Source organism: Fulvia fulva, chromosome 1 (assembly GCF_020509005.1).
Source record: "Fulvia fulva chromosome 1, complete sequence".
Classification (NCBI taxonomy): domain Eukaryota; kingdom Fungi; phylum Ascomycota; class Dothideomycetes; order Mycosphaerellales; family Mycosphaerellaceae; genus Fulvia; species Fulvia fulva.
In genome coordinates, this window is record NC_063012.1 from 10,548,058 (window position 1) to 10,573,450 (window position 25,393).

A 25,393-nucleotide genomic window follows, 5' to 3' on the forward strand; every position below is an offset into this window, starting at 1 on the left:
TTGTAGCTCTATCAGTCTGTGTTACCACCGCCTAGCAAGCGAAGTGAGCTGAGCTGCTGGGCTGGGAAGATGATCGGGTTCGCATCCTGCACCCTGCATCCTGCAGCAGCAGCGGCCGTAAGCGCTTAGAGATCAAATCCTGGCGGAACCTTGATTGGTCAGTGAAGGTCTTTGTGTTACTTGTGGCTTCACGCACAAGACTTGCCATGCCACAGGGACAAGCACCAATGCTTTCTCTAGCCGAGCCGATAACGATACAAGAGGAGCCCTAACGAGACACAGGGCTGAGAGCCAACTCGTTCAATGGCATTGCGCACTTCTGTCTCTACACAAGCCATCTCAAGCCGTAGCAAGCGATTCTTCTCCCTCTAGCTCTTCTCTGAAGTCCAACTCAGCACCACACACCATTCCATCACCGGTGCGTGCATCAAGCCCTACCACCACCACCACCACCACCGCCGCCGCCGCCGCCGCCGCCATTCTGATCACTCCCATCACTCCCCCTCGCCTTCCCACTCTTCTGACTCTTCTGACTCGGATCCATAATCTCCTGCAACTCCTCAATATCCCTAATCGTATCATTAAAGCACTGCTGCACCTCATGCCACACCAAATCCCGATTCCACTCTCCGCGCTGCCTCCAAATCACATCCATAAGCGCCGCATTAACTTGTTCAAGCTGTTCCAGTGACAAGCCTGAACTCTTCTCCACAAGTTCGCCATGGAACCGCTCCAAGCTCTCGGCGTCTAGGATGTATTTCTGTGATGCGCGTAAGATGCTCTCGTCGATGTCGTCATGGGTGGTGCCTTCTTCCTCGTCATCGTCGTCTTTGTTGAGGATGTTGGAGATGTTGGCGAATGAGGGAGGACGCGTGGCGGGGCGTGGTTGAGGTGGTCCCATTTGTTGGGAAGAGGCCGAGGGCTGAGAGCCGCCAGAGCTGTTGGAGTTGTGCTGAGATCCGGCTCCTGGCTGTGACGCGAGAGATGGTGGCTGTGTGTCTGGGAGCTGACTACTGCCGCCGGCTGCTCCGTAAATGGAGAAGTCAGGGTGCATAATTGCGCCGTTCGAGTTCGTAGTATTTACGGACCCGCCACTGCTGCGGTCACTGGTCTTGTTGCCGGAGGCCGTCGAAGCGCTGTTCTGCTCTGTCTGTACGCCTGCGGCCGGTTGCGATTGACCGATCTTGTGGTAGTACGCTCCTTGAGGTTGTGACTGACTTTGATCTGGGCTCTGCGCTTGGCCTCGCTGCGGAGGTGCAGTTTGTGCAGGCTGGTGTTCCTGGGTCTCGACATGGCTATCAAGCATTTCGGAGTCTTCCTGTGGTTTGGAGGGCACTGTCGAGCCATTCGTATGCTGCGATGGGTGGCTGCCGTTTGTTTGAGTCGTGCTCCATTGAACCGATGGCGGATACTGCGGCTTGTTGGGTGTCGTAGGGAATAGCTGCCGACCAGGCACCGCCTGACCCAGCATGACAGGACCTGAGGTCTCGGTCGTCGTGTTCGAGGTGCCTTGCGGCGGCACGTTCGCGATGATCTTCGGCACCGTCTCGCCACGACCCTGCGCTTCTGCACGCTTCTGCTCTGCTTTCTGGATGCGCTCCTGCTCACGATGATACACCGCTTCGCACTCCGCAATCAACGCAGGATGCTGCGACTCCAGAGTAGTCATGTCAACCTCAACGTTGGCCAGCATCTCATTCGCCTTCAATGTGCGTTCCTGATCGCCGGAGGTCTTTGCATCCTTTGCCAACTTCTTGATGTCACCGAGGAAGTCCTTCGGCCGCTTGTAGTAGCCATTGGACAAGCGAGTTTCGATCGTGACAATCTCAAGATTGTAGTAGAACTTGCCAGTCGACTGTTCTCGCAAGCCTTCATTACCTTTGTCGTCCGTGTCCTTCTCGAAAGGTCGGAAGAGAAGCTGTTGCTGCTTTTGTTCTTCCGTCAAGTCTGTAGAGAGCACCATCGGGTCTTGCTCGTCATACAAGTATCCAATAGTGTTCTCATCAATAATATGGTTTCTGAACTTTCTGTACTTCAGCTTGATCTGGTCCATGACTGGCTGTATGAGCAGCTTCAGCATGTTCAGAGTCTGATGATCTTTCTTCTTCTGGGCCTTGAGATCAGCTTTGGTGGGTCCCGTTGGTGCTGCGGGAACTGGTGCGACTGGCAATTCGGCGAGCTTTCGCTTCTTTCTGTTTTCAGGCTCAGGGAACTCCGATGGCGTCTTCTTCACAAAATCCAGTATAGCACGCCAGAACTCTCCTCTAGCCTCTTCACAAGGACGGTCGAGCTTGTATTGGTTCTTCGATGCAAACCCAAAAAGATCGCGAAGCATGTGAGGATCAGGTTCGTCATCTTGATAGAGCTCCATCATGCCAAGCAACAGGACAGGGTCGTTTGGGGGCAGACTTCTGAGTAGGCCAACAAATGTTCTCTTAACGGAGTCGGCGAGCGTGTCCCACCAGATATTGACGTTGGGTATGTAGATGACACTCGGCTTGTGCCTCTTCACTTCTTCGAAAAGCTGCACAACTGCTGCTTCGGGCGACTGTAAGATGTTAGTGAGGATTACTTCAATCGATCACATTGTTACTCACCCGGCTGGAGTCCTTCATCAAGGTAGCCATGTCAAAGTTCTGCACATGCAGGCCTTCAAACTTTGTAAGAAGCGCTGCGCCAAGGTATTGCTGACCCATCCCAACATGGCCCTTGATGAGAAGCCGTGGTCGAAAGACGCGAGACGATTCAAAGTTGCGATGCATAGTCTCTTTCTCGAATCCCAGTTCATCATCGCGGTCATCGTACATCGCCTCTTCAAGCGCTGTAGCTTTCCGCTTGCGAGGCACTGTCTGCTCAATGTACTCGCCGATCTCCTTCAAGGGTTGACGCAACAGCGGCTCGATGTCCTTTTTCAGCGGCACCGCTCCGGATGCAGCAGATCGTTCCGAGGACGGCACGATCTTGTTTACTGAGATCATGAAGTCTTTCGCCAAGACCTTGATCTTTGTAACATCAATGATGAGCTTCTCGTCACTGGAGTAGATTTGCGGGAACGTGCCCTGAATGGCGTTAAGAGCAGCTTCGGTGCAGAGAGCACGAAGGTCAGCTCCACCGTATCCACGTGTAACTTCAGCCAGTTGGTCCTTGAACTCATCCTTGAGTGGAGGCTCCCAGCCTTTTGTGTGAATGTCCAAGATCTTGCGCCGACCCATGACGTCTGGCAGCGGGAAGTAGAACTCCCTATCAAAGCGGCCAGGCCTTCGCAGTGCAGGATCAACCGAGTCCGGTCTGTTGGTGGCGCCAATAACAATGACCTGGCCTCTGCCATCCATGCCGTCCATCAACGCAAGAAGAGTTGCCACGATGGAAGCATGAATTTGCTCCTGCTTGCTTGAACGAACAGGCGCCAGTCCATCGATTTCGTCGAAGAATATGATACTAGGCTGGTTCTTGCGAGCCTCTTCGAAAAGCAGACGAAGTTGCTTCTCTGCTTCACCGACCCACTTGCTCAGAGCATCAGCACCCTTGCGCATATAGAAAGTCACCTTCTGTCCATGGGTGCTGACACTGCTGGCCAGAGCACGTGCGAGTAGCGTTTTACCGGTACCTGGAGGTCCGTGGAAGAGTACACCACGCGGAGGCGTGATCTTGAATTGTTGAAAAGCCTCGGGATACAGCAGAGGCAGCATCACCATCTCTTTGAGCTGATTGATGTGACCATCAAGACCACCCACGCCATCGAATGTGACATTGGTATCAACGCCAAGCGGATCTGCATCTGCAAGAGCCTTCTTGTCTTTGACCTTCCCGAGTCCTGGAGGTCCACCTCCTGGACCTTGTATGGGGTCAGAGTTGTGAGCCTGAGCCACAAAGGGCTTGGGGAATGCTGAAGTCGGAGTCATGCCAACTGTGCCACCAACACCGCTCTGCTGTCCTCGCATGGCGGCTTCATCGTCACTGCTGTCAGAGTCGACACCGCCGGTAGCGCCTGCACCATCTGGACCGCCGAGGATGGGTGGTGGTCCGCCAGCACCGCCGAAGGGGCCGAAAGTCGAGAACAAGCTTCGATACTGAGCTCCAGCTCTGCCGCCACCACCACCTCCACGCCTGTTTCGCTGAGGTGTGGTCGTTGCCACGGCCGGCGCATCGTCATCCTCGATAGGGAGAAGAAGCTCAGGCCGGAGGATACGGTAATCAGGCCTATTTGCACGATTCCGCAGACTGGTAGGCTCAAAGGAAATCTCTTGACGTTGTGATCTCTGTTTCCGAGGTCGCTCCCGTCTGATCCGTCTGTTGTCCTCGTCCAGCTCTGCAGCTTCGTCGGCAATCTCTTCAGGGTCAAGCTCATCCTCTTCCGGCGAACGCCGCGAACGGCTGCCATTCGAAGTTGTCTTGCCGCGTAGTCTGCCAGATCTTCTACCACCTTGCGAGCTCGCTTCAGCGCTACTTCTGCCCCGGGGTGGTTTGAGCAGCTCGTCTGAATCCGACATTCCCTCCTCTTCCACGTCAGCTTCGCCTTCCGCATCAGGCTCGAAGTCACTGCTCTGTTCGATGCCGCCGGACTTCCTGTTCCGTAATGAGCGCCGCGCATTGTTGTTCGCAGGCTGGGATGTTGGCGGCGTCGACGCCTTACGTCGAGGTCTCAACGATCGTCCGCCCTTCGAGACTGGTTCGTCGTCATCGTCATTGTCGTCTGGATCGTGCTGTGACTCCTGCACAACCTGCTCTTCTTCATCCTCTTCCTCGTATTCCATGCGAATATCGTCCTCCTTTACGGCGGATGTGGCAGGAGATGTTCGTGAGACCTGCTGCGCGTCTTGACCGCCGGCCGCGTCTTGTAGCTGAGAGAAGAACTTCTCGCCCTCTTCAGTCTGCTCGATGGTACCAACGGGATCATTTGCGACGGAGTCCTCCTGAGACACCTCGAAGATCGCGCTTGGTGGTTTCTTAGACGCAAGTCCTTTGCCGCCTCTTGAAGGTCTGCGACTGCCCTCTGGCTCTGGCGTAACGGTACCCGTTCTAGTCACGAGCTCGTGCTTGCCAGAGTCAGTCAGAGCAACCAGCGGCTGTTCCTCGTCATGCGACAAGCGACTGCTTCTTCGCGTCATGCCAGGAGCAGATCTCGTCGCCTGGGGTGTCGGCTCGCGCTTGAGCTGGCGACTAGAGGCGCGTGTACTGCGCGGAACGACCTTGTCTTTGACCATTGTGAATGGGGGGACTTTGAGCTTGACGACCAGAGTGCGTTTCTGCAGTCGCTCGGCGCGTGCCGACCTCTTCCCCTTGGGTCTTGCAGGCGTGTGACGATCGACCTCGCTTTCACTGTTCAACAACTCGCCTGCCTCTTCGTCGCTCTCCTCATAGTTCTTCCGCTTCTTCGCGGCGGATCGCACTCCTCTGCCAGTACGAGGATTCGTCTCGACGGGCTCGCTGTCTTCGTCGGATTCTGCGAATGAGTCTTCCTCTTCGCTCGGCTCGTTGCTGTCTGGGTCGATGTCACTGTCGTTGTAGGCTTCGCGGCGCCTCTTGGCAGGCCTCTTGGTGGGCGAGCCCTTGTGCGATTTGCGCGCTCGCTTGTGTGGACGCGCTCGGGGCGAGCTCGGTTCGTCGTTGAAGTCCAGGTCATCCGAGTCTGAGCGATTCGGGTCGAAAGGCCTCTCCCTCTTGGCCATCCCGGGCTAGAAGCGGTGCATTTGTCGAAGTGAATGCGAAAGTGATGGCCGTGGCTCCCAAGGCTTAGAAGATGGGAGTTGTTCGGGATGTGGGAGAGACGAGCGACGCGAACAGAGCGTGGCCGTGAATGGCAGCACAACTCACAACATGGGTCTGCCTGCAATTCACCGTGAGTTTTGCACAGGTCGCATGAGGATCAGGTGGCGATGAGAAGTGTATTGTTTGCGGGCGAAGAGGACAGCAGGCGGCAGAAGTGTGATGAGCGAACGTGGTTGGCTCTGGAGAGCGGCGACCGGGACTGCGACTTGAACCTGATACTGGCATACTGCGCGACCCACTTTCCACGACGCGCCAGCCGAGCTCTCCAGAGACGATAACAATGCTCAACAACGACATGTCTATCAATCCTCTACGTCCCGTGATAGTGCATGGGAAGTTGCAAAAGCGTGGTCGCATAAAGTTTCTGAGTCCATCTGCGACTTTTTGGAGCACTTCCACTCAACTTTCACGGCATATATTCATCTTGCATTTCATCGCATTTGTCCTCTTGACGCCTGCTACGTCGAAACGCGATCTGGAGTCGCGTCCAAGTCCAACTGTATGTCGACCTCACCTCTTCTTGCCACGGGAGCGTGCGCACGTGATTGAAGCTTTGGCCCGGCGTTCTTCCTTCTGGTCTTTCGTCACACTCGGGCTTTGCTTTTGGAATTCCCATGAGGCCGTCGTTGGAGCGCTTTTCACGTCGCATCTCATCGTCGACCGGCCGATACCATACACCGGACGGCCAGGTGCAGCGTAGGGAAGGCATGACCGGATGCTTGCATATGAAACGCTGCCTCTGGCAAGGCTGCAGAGCCATGTCTCTTGCTCTCTCTTGCTTGTCTTGACAGACATATCGCGGCACGCATAGACTCCTTCAGCATCTCGTACATAGACCTGTGGACTTGTTTATCGGCGACCAAGATGCACAGAGACGATATCGGCACAAAGCTCCGAGGCTTGAGACGGAGAATAAATGTGCCATGTTCCGAGTCATCCTTGGAAAAAAGTCCAGGGGCAGCTTGAAAGCATATTCGAGAGAACGATCATCAGGTTCATTGACTGCACACTTCACTTCAACCTCACTCGTTTTCCGCGGCTGTAAGCATTCTGCAACACCTTCGTAGCGAAGACATCCAGCACCCGCACCTCGGCGGACAGACCCACTCGTCCTGTGTCGTCCCCGGATCGCGCAACCGCTAGTCGATCAGCCATACAGAACTAATTCCGCGTCAAGGTCTAGGGAACTTCAGGAAACTAGAATCGCATCGCGCCGTCCTGCCACGCTTCCGTTACTACTTCCTACGATACGCCCGCCGCGACCGTTCCTCCTGAAAACACACCACCGCTGCAGGCGCGCTGCAGTGTCATCGGCTCGCAATCATGGCGGACCTGACGGAGAAGGTTGTTGAAAAGCTAGAGGTCGCCAAAGAGGCCACCAAGGAAAGCCTCGTTGGTGTTGAGTTGGAGAACCAGTCGTCGGAGCAGTCACGCGCCGAGTTCATGCAGTATGCGCAGAAGGATGAGGAGACCGGCGAGTTCTACATGAATGAGAAGGCATTCGTGGACGCTGTCGCACCGGAGGGTGAGGATTACGTGAGTATCACCTACACCACCTGAATGGCGCGCGCGGCATTGGAGCATTGGAAGGCATTGAGGTCAATCACAACTGACACCCGCCACAGCACAAGATCAAGCGCGAGCAGTATGCCGTGCTCTTCCAAGTCGCCGATCGTTCGCAGAAGAACCGCGTGTCCCTCGCAGACTGGTCTGTCTTCAACAACCTTCTAGCGAAGCCTGACGCCGAGTACGAAATTGCCTTCCGCCTGTTCGCAGACCCAAGCTCAGGTCTCGTCGACTTCAACACCTTCAAAGATGTCTACGCGCGCAACAAGACTTCAGACACAGTGCCCTTCAACTGGGACAGCGATTGGGCCAAGTTGTACCTTGGCGGCAAGAGACACAGACATTCGATGACATACCCACAATTCGCGCAGATGCTCCGTGGTCTGCAGGGAGAGCGTGTCCGTCAGGCATTCCTGCACTTCGATCGCAACGGCGATGGCTACATTGAGCCCGAGGACTTTCAGCGCATCATTGTTGAGACGGCCGCACATAAGTTGTCCGACCACTTGCTCAGCAACTTGCCGACACTCTGCAACATCTCTCCAGGCTCGCGCATATCATACGCGAACGTGAGAGCGTTCCAGAATGTCATCCGCGAGATGGACTTGGTGGAGCTTCTCATTCGCAAGGCAATCGATCGCAGCAGCGATGGCAAGATAACACGCGTGGACTTCCTGGAGGAGGCATCTCGCAGCACTCGCTTCTCACAGATGACCCCCATGGAGGCTGACATCCTCTTCCACTTCGCCTCCCTCGACCAGCCATCAGGTCGCCTCGGCATTCAAGACTTCGCCCGCGTTCTCGACGCCAGCTGGCACGCCGGTCCTGATGGTCGCGACTCACCATTGGGTGGTGTAGCTGAGGTTGGCGTCAAGGAGCACACACGTACCGGCAGCGTCCTCCACGATGTTCTCGTTTCCGTCCACCACTTCGGTCTCGGATCCCTGGCTGGAGCCTTCGGTGCCTTTATGGTCTACCCCATCGATCTGGTCAAGACTCGCATGCAGAATCAGCGCAAGGCCGGCGCAGGAAACGTACTCTACAAGAACAGCATCGACTGTTTCCAGAAGATCATTAGAAATGAGGGATTTCGTGGTCTTTACGCTGGTGTCTTGCCACAGCTTGTCGGTGTTGCGCCTGAGAAGGCCATCAAGCTCACCGTAAACGACCTTGTGCGGGGCAAGATGACTGACGCAAAGAACGGCCAGATCCCATTCTGGGCAGAGATGCTGGCAGGTGGTTCTGCAGGTGGATGTCAAGTCATCTTCACCAACCCGCTCGAGATCGTCAAGATCCGTCTTCAGGTGCAGGGTGAGGCCATGCGTGCCGCAGCTCAGGAGGGTGAAGTGATTAAGAAGCGCTCCGCCCTCTGGATTGTGCGACACTTGGGTCTCGTCGGTCTCTACAAGGGAGCATCGGCATGTCTCCTCCGAGACATTCCTTTCTCAGCGATCTACTTCCCGACCTACGCTCATCTCAAGAAGGACATGTTCGGAGAGTCACCAACCAAGAAGCTTGGCGTCCTCCAGCTCCTCACCGCCGGTGCTATTGCCGGTATGCCAGCTGCCTACCTCACCACTCCCGCCGACGTGATCAAGACTCGTCTCCAAGTTGAGGCTCGCAAGGGCGACACCACATACACCGGCCTCACCGACTGCGCCCGCAAGGTCTTCAAGGAGGAGGGCTTCAAGGCCTTCTTCAAGGGTGGCCCAGCCCGTATCATGCGATCCTCACCACAATTCGGTTTCACCCTCGCCGCATACGAAGTCCTCCAAGGCGCGCTCCCCTTCCCAGGCGGCGAGCACGATCAAGAGCTCCGTGGCGAGAAGCTCGAGCCTGCAGGAGGCCTCGGATCAGCTCAAGCATCGCTGCCGCATTTGCGTTGCCGAAACGCACTCAAGATCATCAACGACCTCGACCTGGGATTCGGCAAGATGAAGGCACCGCACCCAGAGGGCGGCATGACTTCGTGGATCGGCGGACGCGCTCGTGACGCGGTGTCGCCATCGGCGGAGAAGTGAATGTTCTTCATCAGGTAAGCCGTCGTGACTCGTGTGTGATTTCGTGACTTTTGTGATACTGTGACTTCGGCGGCGGTGGTGGAAGGGCAGCAGAGCATAAGCATGAGCATGAGCATACTGGGAAACAGAGGCAGACTGAGCGATGGAGATGGAAGTGGGTGCGACGGAACTGTGCGATATGGATGGGGATTGCTTCAAGCATAGCGTTCTCGGCGAAACAGGCGTTGGGTTGCTGGACAGCGCAGCGTGAGGGATTGCTTATAGGAGCGTGGAGGGCGTCGACGCGCAGTGACTGCTTCGACTATAGGTCAACGGCTTCAGCGCTGCCGTTGCGGATAGATGGCATGGCATATGGCTAGACGAGTGAAAGGCAGGGATGCGGCATGCATATGCTGCTGCTGCGCAAGTTGTACTAAAAGTGTACTGGTACTTACTTACTCGAACAGAAGATTCTCATACGGTTACTCCTACATGGTCCTGGCATTCTATGCGCCGGGTGCGTCTTGTCGATGCATCTCCTGGGTGGTTGCGCTCGAAGCACGGCGCAAGCCTCGAGGCAGAGGTCGGCTCACCAGCCCCTTGGCCTCCCATGCTGTTCTCCAAGCGCGGCGTGTGCCTCATCTACTGCACGTACTCCTCAGCTCCTCACCCCTACACGCCGCTCTCGAGCTACGACTTGCTGGCTCCGACGCTTAGCTTCGCTTTGTCCAAGCACCGCTCTCGCAGCACACCGCATTGCTTAGGCCCAGCATTGGCTCATGAGCTCCTCCGCCCCGATGACTCCTTTCGAACACACTCCCTTCCTTTGTCCGATGACATATCCATTACCTCTCCACTCTCCCCTCGCCGCCCCCAAACTCATCTCCACTGGTTCCATCCCATCCAGCCATTCACTTACTTACAAACCCACCCCTCCCTCCACCACATCACCCTCTCCTCTGCCCCCTCTTGCCTTCCCGTCCCCTCCCCCAATCCCACCCCACCCTCTCCCCCCTTCTCCCCAACCCGCTCCCTCAACGCCGCCTCCTCCAACGCCGCCCTAATGCACCCCCTCACCCTCTTCCCCTCCGCTACACCCGCGCCTCTAACCCATTCCCCATCAACCCTCGCGATTCTGGCCGAACTCATCCCCTCACCACTAATAATATCGACCCCGAAGCCGCGGCCTGGGAGCGGATGTCGGAAGAGGGATATGGTGAAGTAGTTCGTTGTTGCGATGGGATGGGAATGGGTGGCGGGGAGGAGGTAGCGGCAGCAGAAGCAGGTGCCGTGGATGTTTACGATTTGGTAGTGGTGGATGGGGGGTGGGGGTGGGGGTGGGGGTGGAGGTGGAGGTGGAGGAAAGGTGGGTGCGGAGGGTTTTGATTATCCTGTGACACCGAATAATTCGTCAGCGCCAACTCAGTCAACCGAAGGTATTGAGCGAGGGAGGAGAGGCTTTCTTACCATGGCAAGGAAGGATGCGTAAAACACTCCGCCCCCCTCTTCAAGCCCCAAACCCCCCAGCCGTGGAATCTTCGCATCAGGATTGCTAGTGAAGACGGATAACATATCGCATTCATAATCATACAGCCTCCCCCTCTCAATATTCGCCAAACTAATTAGTGGATCAAAGGGCATCGGCCAAGGAGATGTCGGGACGAAGGACCAATGGCTCAATTTCATGAGCTCCGAGTCCCAAAGTTTGAAACTCGTAAAGTCACAGATGGGCAGAACATAGCTAGCCCTAGAACGGTCTTGACGAAGTGGAGATGGACCTGTACTGCGGCGGCGAGAGGGGGAGAAGGAGGAAGACGAGTCATCGGATCCTGTAGCGTTGGCGAGGATGGACTTGGCGGTTTGCATGGAGATGATGTTTTTGTTGAGGATTGAGGAGGGGTCTGCGGATTCGTTCTCGAGGGACCAGTGGTGTTTGAAATCTGCCTTCGAGACTCCGACCTGCACTGCCGTTTGTTCTGCGTGGATAGCGTTGTGGAGGGATGGGTCTGATCTGTTGTATAGACTGCTCCATTCCGCGATGGAGTAGGCCAGTAATGCTTCAGCGCGGCGGTTCTGCATCGCGTACAAATCACCTAGCCAGTGCGCAGCTGCGCAGTCTCCGTCGTCGATGTCCGCGATGCGTGTGATTGGGGTGTTGAGGACGCGGATGAAGCGAGTGATCGCTTCATCCCATTCCCCGCGAAAGGAGGCGCAGACGGCGAGGAGATGCTGGACACGTCGTACGATGGGAGTCTCCACAGAACGTGCAGCGAGGGAATCGAGGTGTCCGATCAAGAACTTCTCAGCTCGTTCCCAGTCGCAGTTGTTGAAGAAGTGGACGATCAGCTTGACGCGTTCTTCGTCGAGGAGTTCTGTTGGTGTTGCCTCGTCGATGCCACCGGGCCCGTAGAATGTTCGGTGGTGAACGTCTCCTACAAAGTCGGGTGATTCAGCGTATGCGATGGGTGGTTGAGGCACTGGAGCTGTTTTGCGTGGTAATGGCGTGTTTGTCCCGTTGGTCGATGATTGTGTCTTGCGGCCTTTCTTCAGGAGTTTCCCCTTCGGATGAGTGTCAGGCAACGACTCCAAATACTCATCAGCAGTCGCATCCAGCACATCCTCCGGCCAAGGCACAACAGGCTGATCCAGCGCAATGAAGTGATGATGCGCAGGATGCATTCGACGAGCTTTGTCAACACACTCATCACAGTGGTCCCAATCCCCACAGTCCAGACATTTGTGTCTCCTGCCAAAAATCCTCTGATCACACACATCGCACGTGGCGCTGTGTTGCTCGTTACGGCTGATAGGGAATCTCATTGGAGCAGGCTGAAAGGTGACGGCTGGAGGTGCGCTCGGGGTTCGTTTGGCGGGTCGGTATCTTGATGGTCCTCGAGAAGCCAGCGAGGCTTGGTTATCGTCGCGTGAAGTAGGCGTGGTTTGTGGGATGTTTGCCACGCTGTTCGACTTTACTGGTACTTGCCGCTTCTTGACTTGGACCAGTTCTGGCGCATCGTCTTCCCGCTCGCCTGAAGGAATCTTCTCGATATCTGAAGCCATTCCTTCTGATATGCTGTCTGCACTGGTAATGGATATTTCGGCGCTGGAGTCAGTAGATAGCGGTGTGACGCTTTCAATTTCAGAAATCGTCTTCTTCACAACCAGAGGCGGTGGCACAGGCTACTCAGTGTCGTCGTCAGGTACGGGTCTCATCACAGGCGTGGAGTCGTATAGATCATCCTCCGAGTCACTGTCAGGCAGCGCCGTAGATTGTGCAACATCCTCCGGTAATCTAGGGAGTGGCGTCGGCAGTACGAGCTCCTTCAGCCCTACTCGTGTGTTTGCAGGAGTTGGTGGTGATGGTCTTGCTGGATATGCAGCTAGTGCTCGACAACCACCAGTGGATAGTCCGTCTCCCGTGATGAAAGATGACTTCTCATCACATTCGCAATCGTTCAAGGGCAAAGCTGCATCTTCCCTAGCAGTGGTGGTCAGGCCAATCGCAGAAGTCTCGTTCCCGTCGCCGAAAGGTCCCTCAGCAGCCGAAAGCGCTATATGATCTTCCTGATCGAGCACTTTCAGTTGCAGTATCTCCACACGCTCATCTGAACGCTTCGTCTGTCGATTTACATTCGCCTCAACATCGCCCAGAAGCGAATCTTTCCTGCCGTGACTAGCCATCAAATCTGCAGCACCAACCTCCGGCAACTGCTGCTTTCTAACCGACGGACTCTTCTCATCGCCCTGGAGCTCTGCTGAAGGGATCCACGATAATTCAGACTTTGCCATCTGTCCAACTAAGGTGTCGTCATTGTGTATGAGTCCACACGCTGCTTCGAACGGTGAAGCAAGATACGGATCCGGACGGGCATTGCTAGATGAGCCTTTGCTACGCAGACTAGCCTGAGAGCTAGACCGCTGAAGTATATTGGCTCTATCGGGATGGTAGTGGTGGTAGATTTGCTTGTCGGGGTAGAAGACTTCCTTCTCCGTAGTGCTGCGGCTTTGTCGCTTGGTGGTGCCAATGCTTGAAGCTGCCGATCCGGAACTGCACGTGTCGCCAGGGATATCCTTGGTCGTGCTGCAATATGGGGTTGATGTTCTGCTGCTTTGACTTCGTGTGCGTTGTGTAGAAAGGATATCAGGACGCATGGAAAGCGATAACACGTCGGTGCGCGTCATCTTCTTATATGCTGTAACGAGTTCGCGGCTGGCGGTGTCTAGTTCCTTCGTGAAAGTGGCGATAGTGTTGCTATTCACTTCACACTGGTTTGAGCATCTTGACAAGACAAGAGCCGCCTCGAGCTTCAGGAGGATGGCCTCGCATTTTGAGATGCCGCACGGCAGGTTTAGATCGTCTTGCTGCCCTACGTGGCCATCAAGCGCCTCGTCGACTTCTCCTAGGACATTCCGCAAAGCCCTGAGACTGGCGGTCAATGACTTGTAGGTACTGCCAGTATCTCGACCTATGTGAAGTTATGACGTTAGCGGACATCCTGCGTTCTGAAAGCTTGGTCTCACATTGGATGAACAGCTTCTGTGCCACTGACTCGCAAGTCCGAACAGACACGCTTGAACTACTCGACTTCGACGCCATTGTTGTGATTAGTGGAAGTGGATGCCAACTGACAGTGGCGCTCTCGGATCTACATTGTTGAGCGATGGATGACTGACTGTTCTTTTGTTCTTCTGTGAAATGTTAACATGTTGAATCGTTTCGAGTCAAGGCGCCAAGAAGCAGGAGGAACTGCGTCACAGTGTACACGCAAACTGCTGCTGCTTCCCGTGATTCGTACAACGCAAACAATTTAATATGCTGCAGTGTCCTGGTTATGGTACGTCTCAGCACCGGAAATAGCTCCTTGAACAGGATGCGTCGTGGCTTTGTGCAGGTCTGCGAGGCCGCCATGCAGGACAATGCAGATTACGCTGCGATTCTGCTACTCGTGGCTATGCCTCAGGTTCTGGTGTTACGGTCGCGCAGGTCTCTTCAGGTCCAGAATCAGTCTTGGCGCTGCGTCCCATCGACAAAGGTAGGTCGCAGCGGCGGACAGCCTGACAGTCCCAAGGCTGTATGCCATGGATCATTAGGTGCACCGCATAGTTCTTCTGTCCAATGCGAACCAAAAATGTACCTGCACTCACGATCCACGCCTCTTCCGCCACAACAAGCGACCTCTTGCGATCCGTGACATTTCCCGTACCACCGCCAGTCTCCCTTATCCAATCTCACCTGTTCCCCACATTGTCCTCTTCGTAGATCTCTTCTATGTCAAGACCTTGTGCTACTGCTTCATCGAAGGAACCTGCAAGCTTGGCGGTACCAGTATGGAAGCCAGCCCTTGCGTAGACGCTAGCATATGGAGCAGTGTTCAGGAGGCGCAGCATAGATCGAACAAGGTCCTCGTGCCCGTAAAGTAGCAGTCTGCTGCAATGATGCGAGTGAAGGTGTGCGCGTGGGAAAGGGCGAAGGGCGAGGCGACGTCGCGCCATGTGTAGCCGTGGACGGTGATGCGAGGCTGGAGGTTCTCTGGTTTGGTTTTGGTAGCGTTGCGTTGAATGTTTCTTGAGCATTTCTGGCGCGGGATAGTCGGTGATGGTGACCTACTTGTCAGTCGCCAACACCAGTCCTTACCTCTCGGTTCTGCTACTGCTTCGCGCCTGCCAGAGTTACGATGATGCCGTTCAGTCTGACATGTGTCATACCATGCCGTCAGCCAGCTCTTTCACCCTACAAGACACATTCGATAATCCACGCCTGCTCCCGGTCTGAGCGCCATCTCCTCTCACACTCCACTTCGGATCATGTCCACTGATGAGCTCGGCCACCTTGAGATCGGCATTCAAGAGGTAATGAGCGAACAGCTTGCCATCATTCTCATCTTCAACCGGCGCCGCCCTCAGCTCGATGTCGCCGAATCTCTCGCTATGGCAGACGAGTCCATCTCCCTCGTCTCCATGATGGGTATGCGAGTAGTCGGTGAAATCGAGGCCTGGCGCCGCTGCGAAGACGTCCTAGGGCTCATCATCGCGGCCCGGTGGGACAACGCTGACCTTGTCGGTCAGTGACGTGTTGAATGTGCGGCGACGGAGTCTCAGTTCGAGCGCGCCTTGATTGGAGAGGTATGTTTCATTGGAGAATACTTTCAGTACGCTAGTGGAGGCGCAGATTTCGTTTCCTCCTTCCTTCTTCCCACTTCACAGAGCTGCTCACGGCAACACGGATGAGCATTGGAGAGCTATATGAGCTGACGTCAAAGGTCCTGTAACGTAGAATTGACAAATGTCCAGGTAATGGCATATCTTCCACAGTGGTACTCCATTCCACACCCTCAGCCAGGGACCTCTCTCAGTAAAGACCACACCAACAACGATGTACACCCTAATCTCAGCAACCCCCTCGCCCTACGCGCGGAAAGTGCGCATAACGCTCGCAGAACAAGGCGTCCCTTTCACACTCCAGACCGAAGTACCCTGGGACTCAACGACCAAGACACCCGAGTACAACCCACTCGAGAAACTCCCCGTCCTAATCCCAGACAACGGCGCCAAACCAGTCTACGAATCCCACTTCATCCTCGACTAGATAGAGGCCAAGCACCCGGATCCTCCCATGCTGCCAGAGGACATTGATGATAGATTGTTCGCGAAGCAGGTTGAGGTTGTAGCAGATGGTAAGCATTTCGACTGTTGGCTCTTTCGCTCTTGTGATCAGGATGCTGCTGGCGCTGGAGAGTCGTAGCGATGAGGTAGCAGCAAGATGGATCAGCAAAGCAATCCAAGTCCTTCAAGTCCAACCTCAACCCACTGACCACGTACTCAGGTATCTGCGACGCCCTAGTCCTCTGCTTCTTCGAAAAGCAACGCTCCCACCCCAGCGCCCCCTGGCGGGACCGTCAAATGCGCAAAGTCGAAGGCGGTCTCGCCGCGCTCGCTACATGGGTAGATCAGAGCCCTACCAAGAACTTCATCATTGGCGACTCCCTTACCCTAGCAGACATCGCAGCAGGAAGCGTCTTGGGGTACATGGCAGTGCGATGGTCCGATCATCCCTGGATAACGCAGTATCCCGGGTTGAAGAGGTATTGGGAGGGTCTTGATGCGAGGGAGAGTTTCAAGACGGGGGACTCGTTATATGCACGCTATCCCACTCATCATCATACACACATCTACCCATATCTACATCTACATGACATCCTTCCTCACATACTCCACAGGCCCATCGTACTCGTGCTACCAGAATCAAGTCAGCAATACATCCCATCCACAACGTCAAAGAACTATAGATACTCACCCTCCCATGCACCCAATAATACCCACCCGCAAACAACACAGCCACCCCATAAACCAAAAAAGCCCAATTCATCCCCTTCGCATCCGGCCTCGGCGTCGCCGGAAAAAACAAGAAAACATACGCAATAACTAAAAACCCCACCGCCACCACATTCGCCACCCATCCAAACTTCCCCAAACTAAATTTGCTAGCCGGGAACGGCTCGCCTCTAATCCTCTTCGCCAGGACGGTACATATTACTGTGAGGTAGGAGGTGAAGAGGCCCGTGGCGGAGACGGAAAGGATGATGTTGAAGGCGGTCGTGGATCCGATGACGATCAAGGCCATGCAGCAGGTGAAGGCCAGGGTTACGTAGACGGAGTTTGCGGGGACGCCGGAGTTGGGGCGGACTTTGGAGAGGAAGGCGTGGAAGGGGAGGCCTTTGTCGCGGGCGAAGGCGAAGACTTGGCGGGAGGAGGTTGTGACTTGATTTACGGCGCAGAAGAAGTACTGTTGTCACACGGATCAGTACGGGGACGGTGAAGGGATTCGTTATGGACGAGCTTACCATGCAGATCATGACGAGGGTTAGGACGATTGCCGCTGCTTTCGAGCCGGTGATGGCGTAGAGGACTGCGACCCAGGGTTGACCTGTTGCGGACTCGAGCGCGGCGGGGAGGTCGCCGAGGTTGAACATGAAGGTGATCATCATGGTAAAACCAGTAATGTAGTTAATCACCGCAGCCGAGAACATAGCTCGCGGCAAGACATAACTCGCATCCTTTAGCTCTTCAGCCAGATGCACAGCAGAATCCGCGCCGAGGTACGTCGTCGTTGGTCCGACCATGCCGATGAGAGTCGCCAGTCCTAGACTGCCCCAACCGTTGGAGTCGTCGAAGTGTGTGGATGTAGGTCCTGCTGCTGCGCGAGGGCCCATGACCCAGAAGATTACGATGAAGGCGAAGAAGCCGAAGACGTGGAGCATGATGGCGAGACCTTCGAGGACGGGGAGCTTGCCGATTAGGAAGGTGTTGAAGGAGATGGCTGCGGTTACGAAGGCCATGGTCATGAGTGCGGCGTGCCCTGGGGATTAGATGTCAGTATTGCTTACGTCTTCTGTCCGACTTCTGGTACTCACAGCCCTGAATTACATAGCTGGAATCGCAAAGCGATATCAATGCCAACACTTGCCCAGATCCGATGTACGCGACAGTAGGCATAGCCGTCTGCCATCCTAGCGCGCAAAGCCATCCAACGGCGTACGACAAAGGCTTCTGGAGATGGGGAGGTGCGAACTCGGAAACCCAATGGTATTGTCCGCCAGATGTTGGTGCCATCGAAGCAAGCTCGGCCATGGAGCACATGACGAAGAACATTCCAAAGCAGACCACAAATGTTAGCCAGATGGCTCCAGCTGTTCCGCCGTTTGAGAGTGAGAAGACGCTTGTAGTGAGGGTGAACTCCCAGGTCAGGCCTAGCACTACGACGAATCCGACGATCGAGAAGAAGCGGAATCGACGCTGTCCTCGTGTTAGCACCTTTTGATGAACCGGAAGCTCTCATCATACTTTTAGTTCTTGCTTCTTGCCCAGTCTTCGCATGTCCCGCTGGTCTGTGAAGGCTGTCAATGCGATGTTCAGACCGCAGATGTGACTGCTACTCCTGACCATATGCTGGATCATAATTCCTGCCCTGTACCTGCTGCACATTGCTATCATGATCCTCATCCAGACCACGCTGGTCGACCGCATGGTCTTTGCCGTATCCATCCATCTGCATCCCGCCCGACATCGTGCCTCGTACACGCCTCTACAAGCAAACGATGCAAAAACACACAGTCCACCACAAAAGTTGATGAACAAAGACGTCGGCGCAAAAAGTGGTATGGACAAGGGACAGTTTCGATCTTGACGGCAGGACCCAGGTCTGTAGAGAAACGTGGGACAAACGTGCTGATCCCTCGTGCCTGGTGATGGGAATTATCCTCCTGCCAGAAACGTCCACGATCGTCGCAGACGATATGCTAGGACCTTCTTTCGAAGAACAACCGATGCAACAACAAGAAATGCTTGCGTGCACGAGCTTCTCAATAGCACGGCAAACCATTGCCATGCCCGCAGCTCCGCATGCTCCGTCGCCATTGGCGTCCAGACCGCGGGTGGGAGATGCATGAGCTCTGCCGCTACCTAAACTCACGGCGCGCGGCGAAGCGTCGTGGAAGGAGGGCCAGGGAAAGCGTAGATTGTTCCGGAGGGTCGCTAGGCGTTCTTGGAAGGTGTCAGCCTGTCAGGGAAGATGTCGTGAAATTCTCTCGCAAGTCAATGTTGCCATGTTGAGACCGCTGAAAGTTACTCGGCCAGAGAAGCGCTCGAGGCTGTTCGCCTTGGACATTGACGGTACCTGCTGTTTCGCAGGTCTTGGGCCGCGTGAGGTCGCATAGAGCCTCTTTGGCGGATGGAAATCGTATGAGATTTCTCCGACTCTCATTCTGATCATGCCAGACGATGCATCACATGTCGGTGATGTGCTCTGCTTGTTGAGTCGAAGAAAAGCGCGGTGACGATCTTTCCTCAGCGAAGATCCGCCAAGGCCCCGGGTCTCAGCTCGATCTGAACCGCGCCAAACTCTCTCTGAGCACTTCACCTCTGCCAGTATTTTAGCGTCGGCATCGACGTGCCCCGTCTGCCTTATGCCATTCGTCCCGCGATCTTCGAAGCCCTCCGTGCAGACATTGGAAGGGCCACATCGCCATGAGAGCGCCGTGCCTTTTCATGTGCGCGGATGGCTGACGTCGGCTCTTGATGGGACCTGCTCATCGAGCCGACAGAGTCATGGTAGCGAACACGCCTAATCACGCACTCAACGGCGTCCGTCTGAGAACATGGAACGGTTCGTGGGACGAACTTTATTCCCACAGCACCAGTGCACCACCGACGTGGCAGCGTGGGCTCGCTTTTCCTTTTGTTGGTACATGTACCTCGCAGACATGATCCTCAAGCCGCAGCGCCTCCTGCGTCTTGCGTTAGGAACTGTGCTAGAGGCAGGTACAGCTTTCTCTCTGTATTCCTCAACATCCCGGGACTCATGTCCTTAAGTGCCGGACTGCCATCTTCTCCACTGATTTCTTCAGCATCCCTGGAGGGCATGTTCATACGGCGCGAGCCAAGCATAGCTGAGCCAAGATGCGCGACCTCAGCACCGGTCATGGTTTCGTTACACCATCAGATATCGATCACAGGCCTTGGCTATGGGTATGCAGCCTGCTGGCGCTGTTATACAGCCTGTTGTGTCTTGGAGCGCGTTTCGTGGGCAAGTGGGACTTGTTGTGGTGGGATGACTTGGTCCTGAGCATTGGCTATGTCTTCGCAGTGGTGCATTGGGGAATCTTGTTCAGCGCGCTGGATAGCGGGTTGGCGGTCACTGCTTTGGCATTGACAGCTGATCAGACTGGACGTGCCTCTGAGGTAAGCATATCATTCACTTACATCCAGCAACATCCTGGTCATCCGATGAATGGCCGCGAGTCAGGCGTCCGTTACAGATTCTTGCTAACATGAACACAGCTGTACTTCGCGGCGAGAATACCATTGTTTCTGGCTCTTTGCCTTTCGAAGCTCTCGATTCTCACCTTTACGCGCCGTATCTTCGCTGGCGATATCTACAGGTGCGTGTCACGGAGGAGATGCCACATGGCAAAGACTCACGACTTGACAGGGAAAACATACTGTTTGGCGTTGCCTATGCCATAACCGTACTCTATGGTTTGCTTGCCATCCTGCTCAGCTCAGCAGGATGCAGGCCCCAGTCAGCTCTGGTCGCCAGCGTCGACGCTGTCTGCGATGCCAATGTACGTTTACTAACCCAGAAGGTTGCCTTCAGCATACTCACTTTCCCCATAGACTGCACGATGGACAGTCCTCACCGCGCTCGACGGCCTAACAGAACTCATCATCCTCGCAATGCCAATCTGGTTCATCAGCAAAAACGACCTCCAAGCCTCAAAGAAACGCATCGTGATCTTCGTCTACGCCTTCCGACTCCTCGTCATCGGAATTTCAGTCGCAGTTACCACTACCTACTTCAACTTCCTCAACAACGGCGACGACGACATCGACATTGCACCTGTTGTAGCATGGGAAGAGGTGTTGTTGGCGTTTTCGCTCATCTCCGCATCCTTCCCATGCTTACGAAGCTTCCTGTGGGCTTTCATGTCGCGAGGCTTGATGACGATGTATGGCAATACTATTGCCGAGTCTTCCACCAACCATTCGCGTAGTGCTAGCGTACAGCTGCGATCATTCAACGCTTACAAGTCGAATACCTCTCGTACTGGGTCAGAGACTGGGGATTCGAGATTCAGGTTACGGCCTGAGCAAGTTCAGTATCAGTAAGACAGCCAGCAACACCTCATTTGCAGCAATTTCTGACATGCCTCACAGAGTCAACGTAATCGGCGAACCCCGAAGAAACCCCCAACCAAGCGGCATCGACACCAGAAGTCGACGATCAGAAAGCGATGGAAGTAATCAAATGGTGATACATCATCAGACATCCTACCGTGTCGAGAACGTTAGCGTCGTATGACGGGACTCAACCTTGTGAGGTAAGAGTAGCTTGTACACAACCTGTACATATATATACATCAACCATCACCTCAATGCCTCGTCCCGCGTGACAGCAAGCCACGTCAACGACCATAGCTGGCGAACATTACTCTCGGTTGGATCCTGTAGCACACGTTAGCCAGTCGCTCGCTCCAATACATGCAGCAGTTCAGGATGTATATGAGTACTCACCAACCCCGCCGGCGGCGGCAAAGCCCCCCAGCGCCTCGAAGGTAAAATCCCCATCCTGGAAGACCCAGCTCCACACTTCATTATTAATATACGCCTCATTCATCTCAATCAGATCCCAAAGATGATTATAAGCCGCCAAAACATTCCCACGCACCCCCTCATCCCCACAAAATCCCGGCACCTCTCCCTCTCCTTCACCACACCGCACCAACTGCCTCTCCAGCCCCGCTCCCATCATCGCCATCTGCCAAATCCACACGACCGTCCCGTGATACGCATTATTCGTGAAACTCGCCGCATACACAGCATCGCCACCATAGGCCGGATTCGCGATCAGGAGGCCGACGGGATTACTCAGGCCTACCGGAAAGGGGGCCAGGATGTTGGTGGCGGTTTGGTTGAGGAAGGGGGTGAGTTGGGAGTCGGTTGTGGAGTTGAGGAGGAAAAGGCGGAAGCAATCGTCGGTGTTCATGATGTGGACGAGGGGTTGGTTGTTGTTTCCGTCGAGGGCCAGGGCGTGGAAGGTTATGGCGTCCGTGATGGAGGGGATGGAGAGGGAGGGGGAGAGGTTGATGGTAGTGGCGTAGGTTTGGACGAGGGAGTTTGCGTCTGCTGGTGGGATGGTGATGCGGAAGAAGGCGAGGGGGTTGTCTTGCCAGATTTGCGCGGAGGTGGTTGCTGTCTCGGACCAGGAGGGGTGGGCGGGGAAGAAGTTGGCCGTGGCGAGGTTGCCGATTGCGTGGAGGGCAGCGGGCACGAGGGCGGTGTTGACGTCGTAGGGAATGCGGCCGCCGCCGATGCCGTAGGTGCTGTCGCGCCATTGGCCTACTACTTCGCCGTCTTGGAGGTGGATTAGGTTCTCTTTGGTTTGGCCGCCTGGCTGGGCGAAGGGGGTGGTCATGTTGATGATGGCTTCGATGTTGATGGAGAAGAGCTCTCCGTAGGTGAGGCCTGCGTTGCCGAAGTCTGTGGTTGCTTTCGTGGCGAAGAATGCTTGGCTGCGACTTCGTCCAGTCTCTGTCTTCAGGAAGTAGGCTTCGACCAGAGGCGCGAGGAAGTACTCGGTGTCGACCATTTGATATGTACAGCCAGGCCTGTTTGCTTCGTTGCCGCTGATATTCTTTTGCAGGTTCAGGAAGGTCGCGTAGTCGCCAATGGTCTCCTCGTGACAGACAATGCCAGAGGTTCGATTCAGCCGTTCCAAGACCGCGCCGATCACTGCTTCCATTGCTCCACCTTCGCCTTCGGATAGCACGGGCTGTAGTAGCAGTGCGGCGATCATACTATCTCGTCCAAAGTACGCGAGGAATCGCCAAGCACCAGCGAGAAGTTTGGTCAAGTAGGACAGGAAGGAAAATGTGCTGTTGGCGGTTGTGAACCTCCAAAGGTAAGCGTAGCTGAGTGGAGCTCTCTACCAACCCTTCTAGACTGCAAAGTAGCGTGCGATCCACGCTACCGCTACCCGACGTACAGTGCTTATTATACGACGACATAGGCGTTAGCGACGAGTATATGTTTGCGAGTTCGCCAACAGGCACAGTGCGGTAGGTCACGTGACCCTAAAGCTTGGAAGTTGACCAATCAGAGCGGGCGCCAAGGCTAGTTGAGGGCTGGTATAGAGCTTCACTCCCTCGCTGACGCCTCACCTACGTACTCGCAAGCTCGTACTCCGGTGTGGCTAGCGCTCGGTCGCTACGCTTAATAAAGACGTTGCTTGGTCAGCCTCGCGCTCGATAAGATCTTGTGACTGGTCATTCAGCACCTCATCCGTACTGAGTTGAGTAAGCTGAGGATAGTCGAACCACGCCGTGAAGTTGTACGTTCCAGCCTCAAAGACTAAGGTATTGTTACCTAGATCGTTCCTCTCGATCATGACACTGCCGCCTCCGGATGGAACAAAAGACATCTGCGTAGTCGTGACATTGTCGAGCCACATTCGCGAGAGAAGAGCGCCACCATCGCTGGTCGCTGTCCATTCGATGGCATCCTGAATCACGGCATAGACGAGCGATGGACCTTCCGTAAAGTCTCTGATATTCCTGATACGACCCATGATCGGCACAGCCAAGACCGCTGAAGAATTGAAATTCACCAAAGTCGTGACTCCAACATACGGTAACCCCGACAATGAATCGCTCGCTGGATCAGCGTATGCGCCTTGAAGCTCGAAATTCGATGTTCTATTCTCCAGCCTGATAGCCAAAGTTCCATTCTCACCATCGCGCGGCTTGAAGAAGCTGACTACGCCGGAATTGCCTGCAGGCCATGCGACCAGCAGCCGCGGTCCAATGATGGTCAAATTGCTGTTTCCCAGTGGACTCGTGACCACAACTTGCGACGCGGAATGGCAATCGGAGTAGAAGTAGTTCTCGTAAGGTGGATCGCTGAGCCATTGCGTTGTGGGCTGATCTGTGCATAATGGCATGGAGGGCATCGTTGTGTTTGATGCCGTTGGAGAGCATACGAGCTTGTCGCCGCTGCAAGAGTACATCTCGGGCGAGTAGCAGTCAGGGCCGCATCGTAAGGTTGGGTTGCCGTTGAGGACTGGGCAGAGGAAGTCGCCGTCGTAACATGTATACTGCGGGCATGGTTAGTTCTTTGAGGTCTGTAGTTGAGCTGTGATCGATGTGTTTACCTTCGATACAGAATATCTGTCCTCACCACAAGACAGCAACGCTTCGTCTGTGCTCTGTGGCAGCGCAAGCGTAGCCGCAATCCATTGCGTGAACAATGGAGCTGCCAGTCTAACTCCTGTCATGTTGAGTTGTGGCGCTGGTCTGCAATTGATGCGCAGGAAAGATGGTCAACGGAACGGAGTCGAGAGTCTTCCTTTACCTTGTCAATGGCAGCCACCTTCCAAAGTCGTCATCCTTCATCTCGTCTGCCAACTCGACCTAGCATGATGATCAGGCACTTACATGTCAACTCTTCGCTTAACATCACGCTAGCTGCAGCGCGAAGACGTCAGATCGTCATTCTTGGCTGAACAGTGTTCGAGCGGGGTGCCACGTTTCGTGCGGAGTTAGGAGCAGTCCGCAAGAACTTGTCGAAGCAGAAGGCGTTCGCCATGATTGGATGTATGATCATCATTTTGCTTGATATGCCGTAGTGTGCAGAATAGTAGATGTTCAGTCCGAGGTGGCATGCTGTGTTCATTCAGGGCTCCAGCTAGATATCCAACGACTTTCCATCTTGTAGTCGTATCCGAAGCGGCCAACAAGGCGGTCTAGTCTTGCTGCTGGAGATGCCAGTCCTCACTTCCCTGCATCAACCAACAGTCAGTTCTCATGGCTTCGGATTAGGAACCATATCAGACATACCCGAACCAAGCAACATCTGCCGCAGCTTAGTCGCGCAAACAGCAATATCTCTCGTTAATGAATGGGCAGCCTCCAACCTCGGGCTTGCAGAACGTGTTGCCTTCACAGTTGTCCTTGGTAAAATAGAGCCTAATCCCTCAGCTTGAACGCCACTGAAGAGGGCAACGGCCAGGGCCAGGTCTTGAGGTCGAATTGCATGGCTAGGGTAGTCTTTCGTTCGTTATGGGAAGGATCACAGTATCGTGAGATGATGGATTCTCCATGTCAGTGAAGGAGGTTTCTTTTGTATCAATGGCCAAGATCTCAGTCTTATGAACATGGCCTGGTCTGGGAGTTGTTCTTGGCGTACTCATGGACCGCTGCGGTGGCACGACTGATGATCCGGACTAGAACCGACATCACCCAAGAAGTCAAGCGGCTGATGGCACTTCTTTGTCTATGCGTTTGGGGAAGGGACGTCGACTCGTCGTAGAATGCGGAGTAGGGGTAGACACAGGCGGAAGCTGCTGAGTTACACGGTACGCGAGGGCTGCTGTAGGACAGCAAAGACATACGTCCGTAGTTTAACCCTCGTTCCTGTAAAAGTCCCGATCCGTCGCTTTTTTATACGTATACGGGCGGAAGTGGCATGAGTGCTAGAGACGGCTGTGAAATTGGCAACCAGCGTAC

General features: G+C 54.9%; 12 protein-coding genes across 12 annotated transcripts; 5 read left to right on the plus strand and 7 right to left on the minus strand.

Annotated features, from left to right (window-relative positions):
* Positions 1-339: 339 nt before the first annotated feature.
* CLAFUR5_02142 (Tat-binding 7) lies at positions 340-5,669 on the minus strand (the record flags this gene model as incomplete). Its single annotated transcript, XM_047901290.1, has 3 exons — positions 340-359; positions 535-2,548; positions 2,598-5,669. 3 exons carry the CDS (start codon positions 5,667-5,669, stop codon positions 340-342), a joined length of 5,106 nt encoding a protein of 1,701 aa, XP_047756212.1.
* Positions 5,670-7,092: 1,423 nt separating this feature from the next.
* On the plus strand, positions 7,093-9,356 carry CLAFUR5_02143 (Calcium-binding mitochondrial carrier protein Aralar1; the record flags this gene model as incomplete). Its single annotated transcript, XM_047901291.1, has 2 exons — positions 7,093-7,305; positions 7,395-9,356. The coding sequence occupies 2 exons, from the start codon at positions 7,093-7,095 to the stop codon at positions 9,354-9,356; spliced, it is 2,175 nt and encodes a 724-aa protein (XP_047756211.1).
* A 1,401-nt stretch (positions 9,357-10,757) lies between these two features.
* On the minus strand, positions 10,758-12,395 carry CLAFUR5_02144 (uncharacterized protein; the record flags this gene model as incomplete). Its single annotated transcript, XM_047901292.1, has 1 exon — positions 10,758-12,395. One exon carries the CDS (start codon positions 12,393-12,395, stop codon positions 10,758-10,760), a length of 1,638 nt encoding a protein of 545 aa, XP_047756206.1.
* A 120-nt stretch (positions 12,396-12,515) lies between these two features.
* On the minus strand, positions 12,516-13,932 carry CLAFUR5_02145 (uncharacterized protein; the record flags this gene model as incomplete). The annotated part of the gene is made up of 2 exons (XM_047901293.1): positions 12,516-13,801; positions 13,857-13,932. The coding sequence occupies 2 exons, from the start codon at positions 13,930-13,932 to the stop codon at positions 12,516-12,518; spliced, it is 1,362 nt and encodes a 453-aa protein (XP_047756205.1).
* A 353-nt stretch (positions 13,933-14,285) lies between these two features.
* On the minus strand, positions 14,286-14,723 carry CLAFUR5_02146 (uncharacterized protein; the record flags this gene model as incomplete). The annotated part of the gene is given in 2 exon segments (XM_047901294.1): positions 14,286-14,553; positions 14,569-14,723. The coding sequence occupies 2 exon segments, from the start codon at positions 14,721-14,723 to the stop codon at positions 14,286-14,288; spliced, it is 423 nt and encodes a 140-aa protein (XP_047756208.1).
* A 417-nt stretch (positions 14,724-15,140) lies between these two features.
* CLAFUR5_02147 (uncharacterized protein) lies at positions 15,141-15,404 on the plus strand (the record flags this gene model as incomplete). The annotated part of the gene is made up of 1 exon (XM_047901295.1): positions 15,141-15,404. One exon carries the CDS (start codon positions 15,141-15,143, stop codon positions 15,402-15,404), a length of 264 nt encoding a protein of 87 aa, XP_047756207.1.
* Positions 15,405-15,708: 304 nt separating this feature from the next.
* On the plus strand, positions 15,709-15,921 carry CLAFUR5_02148 (uncharacterized protein; the record flags this gene model as incomplete). Its single annotated transcript, XM_047901296.1, has 1 exon — positions 15,709-15,921. The coding sequence occupies one exon, from the start codon at positions 15,709-15,711 to the stop codon at positions 15,919-15,921; it is 213 nt and encodes a 70-aa protein (XP_047756214.1).
* A 27-nt stretch (positions 15,922-15,948) lies between these two features.
* On the plus strand, positions 15,949-16,435 carry CLAFUR5_02149 (uncharacterized protein; the record flags this gene model as incomplete). Its single annotated transcript, XM_047901297.1, is given in 3 exon segments — positions 15,949-16,009; positions 16,159-16,357; positions 16,369-16,435. The coding sequence occupies 3 exon segments, from the start codon at positions 15,949-15,951 to the stop codon at positions 16,433-16,435; spliced, it is 327 nt and encodes a 108-aa protein (XP_047756213.1).
* Positions 16,436-16,520: 85 nt separating this feature from the next.
* On the minus strand, positions 16,521-18,399 carry CLAFUR5_02150 (uncharacterized protein; the record flags this gene model as incomplete). Its single annotated transcript, XM_047901298.1, has 6 exons — positions 16,521-16,568; positions 16,630-17,118; positions 17,177-17,691; positions 17,747-18,128; positions 18,177-18,220; positions 18,276-18,399. 6 exons carry the CDS (start codon positions 18,397-18,399, stop codon positions 16,521-16,523), a joined length of 1,602 nt encoding a protein of 533 aa, XP_047757421.1.
* A 1,391-nt stretch (positions 18,400-19,790) lies between these two features.
* CLAFUR5_02151 (uncharacterized protein) lies at positions 19,791-21,192 on the plus strand (the record flags this gene model as incomplete). Its single annotated transcript, XM_047901299.1, has 5 exons — positions 19,791-20,072; positions 20,172-20,272; positions 20,323-20,455; positions 20,508-20,995; positions 21,048-21,192. The coding sequence occupies 5 exons, from the start codon at positions 19,791-19,793 to the stop codon at positions 21,190-21,192; spliced, it is 1,149 nt and encodes a 382-aa protein (XP_047757422.1).
* Positions 21,193-21,318: 126 nt separating this feature from the next.
* On the minus strand, positions 21,319-22,686 carry CLAFUR5_02152 (uncharacterized protein; the record flags this gene model as incomplete). The annotated part of the gene is made up of 2 exons (XM_047901300.1): positions 21,319-21,335; positions 21,405-22,686. The coding sequence occupies 2 exons, from the start codon at positions 22,684-22,686 to the stop codon at positions 21,319-21,321; spliced, it is 1,299 nt and encodes a 432-aa protein (XP_047757419.1).
* Positions 22,687-23,082: 396 nt separating this feature from the next.
* CLAFUR5_02153 (uncharacterized protein) lies at positions 23,083-24,162 on the minus strand (the record flags this gene model as incomplete). Its single annotated transcript, XM_047901301.1, has 2 exons — positions 23,083-23,982; positions 24,040-24,162. 2 exons carry the CDS (start codon positions 24,160-24,162, stop codon positions 23,083-23,085), a joined length of 1,023 nt encoding a protein of 340 aa, XP_047757420.1.
* Between the last annotated feature and the right edge of the window lie 1,231 nt (positions 24,163-25,393).